At 36.0% G+C, this 12296-nt stretch overlaps 1 protein-coding gene across 3 annotated transcripts in view; it reads left to right on the top strand.

Annotated features, from left to right (window-relative positions):
• Positions 1-392: 392 nt before the first annotated feature.
• Positions 393-12296, top strand: part of PAX5 (paired box 5) — a 239464-nt gene continuing 227560 nt past the window's right edge. For all 3 annotated transcript variants that reach the window (XM_063457270.1, XM_063457272.1, XM_063457273.1), the window contains exon 1: positions 393-445. In XM_063457270.1, coding sequence (XP_063313340.1) covers positions 400-445 — 46 coding nt within the window. In that variant the 5' untranslated portion in view covers positions 393-399. The remainder of the gene's footprint in view (positions 446-12296) is intronic.

Below are 12296 nucleotides of genomic sequence, written 5' to 3' on the forward strand. Positions count from 1 at the left end.
AAGCTAGTATGAGTTGGCCAGAGGGGTGTAGAGTAAAGTTTGCTTGTGCTGCAGATGTCAGGGTGTCTTGGTTTGGGCTGTGTCTGGGGACATCTTGTGATGTTTCATAGAACAGGACATGATCTCACTGAGAGGAGCCCTTTATTTCCTTAATCATTTCACGGTCCCTTCGATGGGGCTTTTCACTACTCTCTCCTAAAGCGTTTAGTTTCAGCTCAGTGATCAGCTGCACAAAGCACTATAGGGAGCGGAAGGTTTGAATTATTCCAGCAGCAAGGTGCCCCCTCAGGCGAGAAGAAAAGAGGGGAGAGGGGGGAAAAAACTTGAAAAAAAAAAAAAAAAAAACTAGAAACTTTTTTTTTCACTCTCTGTCCTCATCAACAAGTCGTGAAATTCAGAATGGAAGTAGCCCAAAACTACCCAGCTCCCAGGACTAGCAGGGCAGGTAAGGGGGTACACTGGAAATATTAACTGCATATTTACTGCCTTATCTTATGCTGAGATAGAGAGTGTGTGTGTGTGTGTGTGTGTGTGTATACACACATATAGATGCACATTATATATATTTATACATATTGATGTTATACATATAACAGCCCATATGTGTGGAATTTAAATAAAATAAATACATATAGATTAAAATGATATATACTTTTATATATATTTTTTTACATATAATCCACGTGTAAGTGGTATTTGCTGTACTTATGTTGCTGTAACTGTGTAACTGTACACGTAGTTCTGTGTAACATCTGTCATTTGTATGCGATATATAATCACGTTCTACAATGTATAATAATTTGTTGCACTGTGTCAATTGTGATGTTGCTCACACTATTCTGTGTACGTGATCTGTGAACATATGTGTACACGTGCCTTCTACAAATGCAAGCCTTTTCTACATTAATAATTTCTGATACAAAAATATAAATAAATTGTATCGTGATATTTCTTGTTTATATATATATATATATATATATATATATATATATATATATATATATATATATTATATATATATTTTAAATATATATGTATATATATATCTATCACACACAGACAATTATATACACACACACACACACACACACATTCATCTTCTATCCCTCTTACACACCTTTATAGATGGTATTGTAGTTAGAAAAAATTTTTAAATGTTCTAGGGTAAAAGATCTAATGATAAAAATAATATGTTGATTGGCATTGTGTGTAAAATGGAGGTTAAATAAAGGCCCTGTGGAGTACAGTGTGGAATGCAGTGAGCGTATCTTGACTGATTTAACCCTCTGGTGCCCAGTAAGGCAGAGAGTGTGCACAGTGTGTGTACCTGGTGAGCGGTGACGGTGAGTGATTAATCGTGTACATAATGTTGATATGATGATGACCTATCTCTCAGCCCTGCTCCCTCCATCACTTCAAGCAATCCCAGGCTGATCGATGGCTCCTCTTATTAGTCTAATCGCGTGAATAATCGTTTAATCGATAAACAATTTCATCCATGTTTCAAGATCAAGGTTTAAGTGGAAGGAAAGTGAAAATGGCCCCACTAGATTAAGAAAATGAGATCTGATCTTTCCTCTCCAGGGCTCTTATTGATTATATTAAGTTTGAGCTTGATAGGCCATTAAAGCAGGTTATAGCATTTGATCTTATACACAGTACACTCACAGCGTGAAATAATTGCCCTAAATCTACAGGAATCTTAATGGGTTGACTTACATGCAGGTTATTGATCCCTGATCAAAACACAAATATCACAATAACACCCTTTATGTGCCTGCAGACAATTGGTGAATTTTCAACACAGAAGTCATCTAATGTAAGGAAATAAATAATAATAATAATAAAAAAAAAACCACAACAACACTTTAAGGCAAGTTTTAAAGCGGAAACTGACTACAAAACAAGTCATTTAACAAAATCCAAGCTCCTCTTCATCCCAATCCACTGCACGTCAAAACTATGGGTTCTGTGATCGATAAAGCGTTATATGACTTTACAATGTTGGAGATGAGATTTTGGTTGGCATGATGGATTGGATCAGAAACATTTCCTATAGTTACATTGTTAGAAATCGACAACAAGGTATAGGTTGATAATACAATGATCAATTATTGTTTATGTATTTAAAGCAATAAGTGTTATAGGAATATGCATCACATACACAAAGCGCATAATATGTTAAACAAACTGGGGAAATATAAGAGTTAAAAAACAAAAATTCAGTTGATATTTTATAGCCAAAAATTATAGCCACTGCAAATGATTGATTATAAAATAGACCCCTAGTAATCACAAATATCCAATATATTCTCGATACAAGACACAGCTGCAGGTTTATTATCTTACTTTGCTACCCAGTGTGCAGTCTATGTGCAGTCTATCCATTAACTTGACTAATAAAGACCACAATTTATGGTCATTCACTAAACAGTGATCTATAATGTTCTGAAATACACACACACAGAAAAATAAGAGGTGCACTCCTGGATTTGAAAATTAAACTTGATTTATTGTGTAAAACACATAGTTCCAAGAATCTATAATATATATATATATATATACTGGTCAAATAAGTCAAACTATGTCTTCAAATATCAGACCAGACATTTTTTTCAAATTATTTGTAATATTTTTAATTTATTATAATTTACTGTTTAATAAGTACAACCCACCCCTACCTCTCTTTCCTGTTTAACCTCCCTACACAAGACTGTAACCCACTTTCTATGGTCATAATATATATCATTGTTATTCAACCAGATTTACCCTCAATGACCAATATTTTATTAAGGTTCTCACTGGGTATATGTCCTTTACATCAATAATAACTATCTCCTACTGCCCCATGTCTGATGTACCCCAGTAATCAGATATATGGGACACTCTAGTTCACATAATATATTCATAAGGTAAAAACTCCCACCAACCTATTCTTCAATATTAGCACCAAACTGCTCTGCTGGTATGTTATGTGTCTAATTTAACCCATTATATGCCAGTACATGTGTCTGCCCAGAAGGTAATCTCAACATTTTACTATACATGCAGACTGTGATTTAATCAAAACAAACTAATTTTTCTTTGTTTACTTTGACCAAATGGCATAATCATTTCAAGCACCATCTCTGCCCCTTTCTCGTACATCCATCCCCACCTCCTAGTTCACTCCAGTTTTTTACAATTCTCTAATACTATTTCCCCACTCTGTCCCTTCTCTCCCCTTTCCCCACTCTGACTCTTCCATGCCCCCTTTCCCTCTCATCCTTCTTTACCTTTATTTTTGATAATTGTAATCTGGATTCTAATTATCTAAATGGCAGTTAATGGGTTAAAACCATGAATATTCACCTATTTTCAATGAACCCCTTTATTACTAAAAAAATAAGTTATATTCTACCTCCTTTTTAAGCGCAAATGTAACACAGTAGTGTAATAGTTAAACACGTTGTGTGTGTTTTCCAATTGCTCACTTTCTGCTCATGATTGATGTTATTATTTGCGATTAACCCATTGAGTACCATTTACAGACAATAAATAACACCAACTGGCAGACAAACTGAACACACAGCTACCAGCTCCAGGCCAACATACTAGACATTCTAAAATGTTGCCATTCTAATTTCTATTAACCATAATACATTCTTTGTATCAGGCAGAATAAATCAACTGGATTTCAGTGCATCGAGCAGACCCTGGACCCCAAGGTCATTATTATACAGGATTTTGTATGGGTCATATAAATACATATCAAAGGATAAGAGTGGGGGAGGGAAAAAGTTGGATCCAAATCAGGTTTATAATAAATGTGAGAGTAATCAAACTGACACAAAACTCGACCAGTTTATCTCTGTTAAATCTTTTTTTTTTTTTTTAACTAAACATTAATGATGCTGCTATAGGTTCCTCACTTATATGTTGTATTAAAAATATGTTATAACTGTTCAATAAAAAAAAAAATATTTGAAAATAATTATTTAATGATTACACTCTCCAGTTATCAGATCTCTGGCTGTCTGTATTTTACTGCTATATTCAGCACAGGAAACAGAACATCCTGGGACAGACTGTAAAATTAACAGTCAGTTTATAAGGGAAATGCATAATAGTTATTTAACATTTATTTACTACGTTGCCACAGATAGCTTCACTCATCATAGATAATATTCCAGAATTTAGCTCTTCCTCAGGTAACCACTAATTATCACAACTGTTGATCTCTGATCCGATGGACCATTTATAACACACGTGCAAATCAACACATCTACACAACAATGTGTATTTTATGTGAATACTCATATATTTCATTCACAGACATTAATAAAACCGTACATTCACACTTTTATACACACATTAATTCATACACACAATACATACATACGTGCAATTCCTAAATAAAAAAGTATATTGGTAAAATGAAGCAATGAATCACATCTACCTCTGGATCTTATGGTTTGTATTTAAACAGCTAAATTTAATGACATGAATATTGCATATTTTCCCCTATTAGATTTCCTAGGTTCTATATGCTAAATCCAGCCCCACAGTCCAATCTTTAGAGACTTATTAACCTCCACCAGCTCTCTCCCACATTTTATAAAAGAGAGAACCAAAAATCGTATAGAGTGTCAGCTAGCATATAATGCACATATATGGACAGTTACACAGTTAATGTACGTAGTATTCCATTAGGTCAAGTATTGTTCGAGAAAACGAGAAATGTGCTGTTAAAAAACACTATTAACCCTTTCAACATCAATAGCATGTCTGTACTGTCGCTATAAGAATCGATTTGTCTATTCCTGCCTATCCCGAATGGGTCAAATAATAAAAAAAAAAAAAATCTAAAATTTTTGGCATACCAAAATTAATTCTAACCCTATTTGTTTTAAACATTTTAATTGTTATATTTATATTTAAAAAAAAAAACAGAACCCCATCTACTATCTTATGTCATTCTATGAATCTATAAATTAAATGAAAGTTTACACATGAACAAATCTCTCTCTCAATATCAGTATATATACATATATATATAGTGCAAAATAAATAAATTTGTCTCTGTTGTATATATATATACACACTAATAAAACAACAAACACAAATATAATATATATTTTGCATTATAAACTAATTGCTTTTGTCCTATTTCTCCCATCAGATTGCTATGTTTACTAGTTATAGAATAAGACATTCTGTGTTGCTTTCCTATAATAAACTATGTATTATTGTGCTCAAAGTACTCTTTATTATTCTAAATCTTTCTATATTGGATTACACACATTGCTGCCTTGGGTAATGCTGACAGTGTATTTAAGCACGTTATATTGTCATCATGTGCACATTTAGTCTAATAATGTAAATATTGAGTTCATGTATTTTCCCCACAACGTGACACATTCACAGGACCGTAAGGGGCCGATTTAACCCTGTGAGTGCCAGGAAGGGAATCCATTCACACATTCACGTAAACCAGCTTGCTGTGCCCTGTATGAATGTGATGGGATTTGATTGCATTGAGTGTGTGTAAGTGGCATGTTTGTCTGAATACAAGATTAAGGAGTGACCTCCCCCTGTTTCATTCTGCCATGGAATATAATGATCCAATATGGTCTCAAGGTGACTGACTCAACACAGAGTACAGAGGGCATGATGTATGAGGCTTTTTCCTCTCTGTGACCCGTGAAATAATCTATAGAATGGTTTACTCTTAGTAGTGATCACACTGTCAAACACTCCATTGTACAACACACGTGGGATCCACACTTACCATCTCCTCTCTCAGACACTACATACTTGTGGGAGAGAGTAAGGCACTCGGGACAAGTGCTTCCAATCCCACTGCATTTATTCGAACAGGGTTATTCACTTAAGGGAGAAGTCAAAGTGAATTTCAGATTTAATGTCAAAATAGCTTAACAGGAAAAAAAAAAATCTGTAAACCAGCTATGCTTTCAGATTGGTTACTGTGGCCTTAAATCTGAAATTCTCACGTTAGTAAATAGCTCTGTTTGTGAAAGCCTGCTGGGTTCAAACAATCTTCTTCACAGCCTGTGATAATGTTAGCAGAGGGAATCATGTTGGGATTTACCCATTTAACAAATGGTTGTTGCATGAGGGTTGTCCATTTATATCTAAAATAGTCCCAAAAAAATATTTTCAAGTTATCTGAAATTAATTGCTTTTTTCACATTTATAATAACTGATATTATTGTTCCCATCCTTTTGTTACAAATGTTTTTGTATATGATGCTTAGTCGCTATGACATGGGTGTAATTAACATTTAATAGACCAGTAACAAATGTGACTATGCAGAATTGTCCTGAAATACTTTTTAAGTAGAGATCTGAATCACCTGTCATTTTTTGTTGCTCTGTGTTACATGATGGGAATTGCAGTCCCCTGCAGAAAAAAAAATTGTGTACCCACCCAATGCCAGATATGCAATTTTTAAATTATATTGTTATATGTTTTGTTACTAATAATTTTTGCCCTACATACCCCAGTATGTAACAATAACATTTTTAGGGATCTATTCACTAAACAGCACGTTGTGCTGAGATGATTGTGGTAAAATTTCACCCCTGGCTCAGCACTTATCTTGACTTGTATTTGCACTTATCAACTCAACGCAACTTGCTGTTCAGTGAATAGCCTGCATTTTAATGGTGAAAAGTGGGCTACAGAAATATACATCCAAATAATACTCTTGCTTATTACAATAGTCAGTTACCTATGGTTAGATGGATCAGCACCAGACACTTTGAAAGGCAGATCATATAAGGTTGTATTCTCCATCATTTAAATCAGGCTTCCCCAAACTCCGGCCCTTCAGATGTTGCTAAACTACAACCCCCATGATTCTATGAATGAAATAGATGGGCTGAGAATCATGGGAGTTTTAGTTCAGCAACATCTGGAGGGCCAGAGTTTGGGGAAGTCTGATTTAAATAATTATATTAGGGACTCGCAAGGGAAATATCTGCTTAGGTTTTTTTTAGGGGACAGCTAGAGTACAAGTGGTGCAACCTCCTATGATAAACAAATGTGAACCATGTGACTTCTGGTTCAAAACTGGTGAGCACTGCTTACACCAATAAAAATAACTCAGTTTGCACACACACAATAGTGCTATTGGTAAATTATACACTCATTTGTGAGAAATGTAAAAAATAAATGTCCAAGGGTTCATAAGTTAAAACTTCAAATACACATAATATATAATATCAATATAGGAACTGCACTCCATCCACAGAAGCCAGAGGGTGCTAAACTAGACCATGGGCCAGCACCAGCCCAACAGAAGTAATACCAATAACAGAGAAGAGGTCCAGGCACTCCAATAGCTTTAGGCACATTTATCAGAACCCAGGGAGCACTGCAACGTTTCGACCCAGATTTGACAAAGATCCAATTGTAGGTCGAAATGTTGCAGTGTTCCCTGGCTTCTTATAAATGTGTCTAAAGTTATTGGAGGGCCTGGATCTCTTCTCTGTTATTGCTAAAACTTTAAATACAGTCAAATAGTCTATTTAACATTGTTTCTGTCAAATGTATCTTGTGAACCAACCGAACACAAGCAAGCTTAATACAAATTTGTTTATAAAATAATTTAGATTTAGAATGAGATATCAGATTGTCTTTAAACGTCTTACTGAGTCTTTAAAATATCACATAGATTTGACTGGGAGTGGAAAACCAATTAGGTTCTATGTAAAGGAAGGGCCCTGATAAGTGCTAAGATAGCATTAAACTGGGCTTGTAGTAACAATGACTGCTAGAGACTATATATTCAATCATACTTAGAATCAGTCATAGTCTGGCAAAGTGCTCTGTTATAAAGGTCAGGTTACATCAAGTCTGTATCAAACAAGCACAATGTCCAGGAGAAACAGCTGGGAAACTCTCCAAGTTTGGCTATTTACTAAAGACCAATCCGTTATTAACTGGGCTTTGCCAAACCGCTTAAACTACTTGGCTTCGTTAACAGTTGAAAGACCAGTGAAGTATCAGGCTTGTGAGTGCAAGGACAGTAAGTAGAGTCCAGGCATAGGCAACCTTTGGCACTCCAGATGTTTTGGACTACACCTCCCACTGAGCTTTGCCAGCATTATGGGTGTAAGAGCATTATGGGGGATGTAGTCCACAACATCTGGAGTGCCGAAGGTTGCCTATCCCTGAAGTAGACTGTTCGTCATGTATTGAATGGTCAGTGAAGCCAGACCAAGCTGACTTGGAGGGCCTCTCCAGGCATCTGTAAATGTGTAAATGTTCATGCATATGAACGCATAAGGTAAGGTAGCTCATATAATTGAATGCACATAGTAACATGTCAGTCTAATGCCATTCACAGCACTGTCAGTGAGAGCTTCCATTCAAATCAGTGGAAGCTACTGCATATATAAGCTCCCTCTATTGCTGATGAATATGAGTTAGCATGCATGTGTGCACTTGTGATGTCATATGGCTGTTCAATTATGTTACATTGAATCTTATCATGGTAATATGGGGAGGGAGTGTCACAGTTCCAGCCACTATTCCAGAATAAATAATTGGATCTAGGTTTTGATCCACCTGGCTCATGCTTTAGCCCACAAATGCCTTCCCCTACTGTTGTTAATGGCCTACCTTTCTTTGAATGTAATATGTAGTCAGAGAATCATAGTTAGAGTTTGGGTTAGAGTTTGATGGGGACAAAACCGCTTCGGGAAGTCAAGTTTCCTGTCCTGGGGTCAGGAAATAGCACTGAATGCTCACTCCTGGTTATTACGAGGGTCCCTGGGCCTTCAGTGGTTAAGATTTTTTTCATTATGAAAAGGAGATAACAGTTATCTTAATAAATTATCTTAGGGAATTTGTAGAAGGAAGCAAGTAATTAACAGATAATAAATTCCAGCACTTGGGATAATTTTATAACAGGCATGGGGTGCATTAAGTGAATTTGTCACACGTTTTGGACTTATAATGCAAATTCATGGAAGACTTGGGGGCAGAAATGTCCTTGTTATTTTTTGTGATAAAGTTCTGTTTTTGGATAAACATATCACAGCCAGGATATAGGGTTAAATGAAAGAGAGTGGAAAATTGGTCACAATACACTGAACCCTTCCAATATTTACACCTATATTTGTACACAATATCAACAAGCCAGCATTGATGCATATAAATGTATATATTTTTATTTTATTATGCATGTTGTCTTTTATGTCTGATAAATCCAGTGCTATCTGCCACGAGAGAGAGACAACCCACTCACTCCAGCTACCCCTTTAACCAACTTAGAAATTCAATGTAGCCATTTCAATTCACAAATAGACTTTAAAACACAAGCGAACCACAGGATTTTTGTTTTGCCAACCTTCTAACCAGAACTGGCAAAGTAAATGTAAATAAAATATACATTTCAAAATGAATTATTTTTAAATAAATCAGCCATGAGCTGAAAAATTATTTGATAGCAAAATCCCCATTCTTGATGAATTTCCATTGCTATTGAATGTAGAGAGTTAACCCTTTCATCCCTCCCCACGTTATATAATAGTCAGTTTGATGCTTAATATCAAACTATGTTAACATGGTCTTGATATCATTTTTATATTGAAAATTGAATAAATATTATAAAATATATGTTTTTGTGATGTAACTTATCCGATGCCTTTGCATCCCCTTCTCTTTGTACAAGAAAAGAGATTGCTATAAAGGAGGTATGCATCATATTGTGGAAAAGACCATAAAGACAATGCAGATGTTCTGTTAGGTTGCTGTAAGATGAACAACTGCATGGAAGCATCTGGACATGTCTCTTATGGGTTAATTCCCCAAACCAGAAATTTTGGAGAACTCACAGGCAATTGCAAATGTTAGACGGAGCTTAAGATTGAAATAGTGTTTGGGAAATGTAATTTTTTTCCTTTTTTTTTTTTTACCTCAAATCTTTTAATTTGTCTGACCATTTTCTATAATTCTAAGTTGGTTAAATACCCTTCCTCATCTCTGGATGTACTGACATTATGTTATATAAATAAATTTTTTTTAATGTTTTTTTAAGTTTTGTGATTGTTATACGTAACTTATCAAAGTGAAATGTTGTCTTTGTTTTAAATTTATTCTGGACATTTCTAAAAACGTGTTTGTTTTAGAAACCTAGGATTCTTCTGAATATGTAACGTGTGTTTTGGATCGTGCACAATCTAATCAGCTGGACTATGCAAGTATATTGTATCTCAAACTTTGGCCCTCCAGATGTTGATGGCCTGCAACTCCCAGAATTCTTTGAATGTGATATAATCAAATTAATTGTGGTTCAGCAACACCTGGGGAGCAGAGTTTGGGATGCCTGATATATTAACAGGGTTATTCGCTAAAATGAGATTTCCTAGCATGCAGGTATACTTTTGGATCTGTAAGGTAGCTGTGCAGATGTAGTCTTTACTGATATGCCGATGGCATCATTTTAAAACCAAAAATTGTCAAATTATCAAAATATTATATAACACCATCTACATATTTGGTAGCTAAATTGACTAGCACAAGTCATGTTAGTTATTATACTCTTTGCATATTTGTGACTTACTCTGGCATTTCAGTTGAAGACTGTTCATGTAGGGTTGACAAAGACTGATATCCAAAGGATGTAATAGCACAAATGAACTTTTCCTGTGTGTGAACTACCCATAGAGCAAGCTTAGGAGTTGTGGGAAAAGAAACAATAAATGAAAATTTGAAGCTTAAAGATGCAAAAATGCAATTTTTTCCCATTGTTTTTTTCATAGCAACATTTAAGCATATCAAGATTTTTTTTTAATCAACTGTCCCTTCCCAGGATTTGTAATGTTATGTTCACCTATCACTTTATTTAACCATTATATATTTGTGAGGGTGTGAAAAAAAAATTAAATAGAGAAACCAACACAGTTCAAATCCTGGGGCTATCCTTTTCAAATGGGACCTCCATCTTAAAAGGTTACTCCAACCACCATGACCAATTATGCTTCTAGGTACTAAGATATTTTCACTTGTGTCTCTCTGTTCATGACTGCCAAATGAAAATACTGTTTTTACAAATAAGTCCGTTGTCACTGCATGCTGGAAACGGACTTAGTCAGCCTTTTCTTTGAATGCATCATGCCTGCAAAGGGATGCTTGCTTTCCGCACATCTCTCCATTGCAGAAATCTATATAAAAGAAAACCTCCCTTTATCCCACTTCCTCCCCTCGCTGGCTCAGGTCATACACATGTGGTCTAAGCCGGTGAAATGGTCCAATCAAAAGCTTCTCTATAAGAAGCATTTGATTGGACCACAGAGCGGAAGGGAGTGACGTCAGATGGGGCATGGAAGATCCTCATCCGATGCTGGATTCAAGATAAGTTTCATTATTAAATAATTATCAATTTTAATAGAAATAAGTGTGTGTGAGGGAACCTAGTAACTTGTGTCCAAAAGGGCATAATCACCCTTAAAAACAAGCATGTCAAAAAGGTTTTTAGTAACCTTTTAACTCCCTGCTAATCATTGTTAGAAGTTCTGTCATTTGCACCTGGCAGTCAGCATTGAGAAAGCATGCAGAGAAGAAGAGAAATGAAACAATGGTTCTCTCTGCTTTCTCCTTACCTGCATTCTTTTTTCTTGCTTTGCCTTGTCTCAAAGTTGATGACATAACTTGCATTAATATCTGTGACCAAACGCCTGCCACCCTGATTGGGTGCGTCCGTCAAACGATGCTCCTAGTTCTCGCCACGGACCATCAGCACTGCACTCGACACCATAACTACCGCAAACACCACAAACCGCCGCATCTGAGTTGTGGTTTCGCCGCCCTCCACCCACCCTGGACCCAAGACCGGGCTCCAGCTTCCAGTGGGTGAAGCTCTCCTAAATCCAGAAAGCAGGAACCAGGAACAAGAACAGCTCTTACAAGTATACCAGGAACAAGAACAGCTCTTACGAGTATAGTGATTATAGCAATCCCCAGAGTGTAGTTCTCCAATCCCCCAAACATGAGCCTTCATGAAGGGGTAAGCAGGTCTGCTTTATGCAAGCCAGCACTCACAATTTATACAATTCCTCAGGCCAGAGGCACACCCCCTGGCACACAAAGGACACAAACCAATCAGAACAATACAACAATGTCCGACACTCCCACATACAGCACACAAGCCCTCCCCTCTGCCTGTGATACAATTAACTAAGACAATGGACTAACTCAATTAACTCTAAGCAGAAAAATCATACATTTTTACAAACCCCAAAAAGTGCCCCAAAATACAACATATCCCCAAAGTCACATCCCCTGA

The sequence above is a fragment of the Pelobates fuscus genome, chromosome 5 (assembly GCF_036172605.1).
Source record: "Pelobates fuscus isolate aPelFus1 chromosome 5, aPelFus1.pri, whole genome shotgun sequence".
NCBI classification, from domain to species: Eukaryota; Metazoa; Chordata; class Amphibia; order Anura; family Pelobatidae; genus Pelobates; species Pelobates fuscus.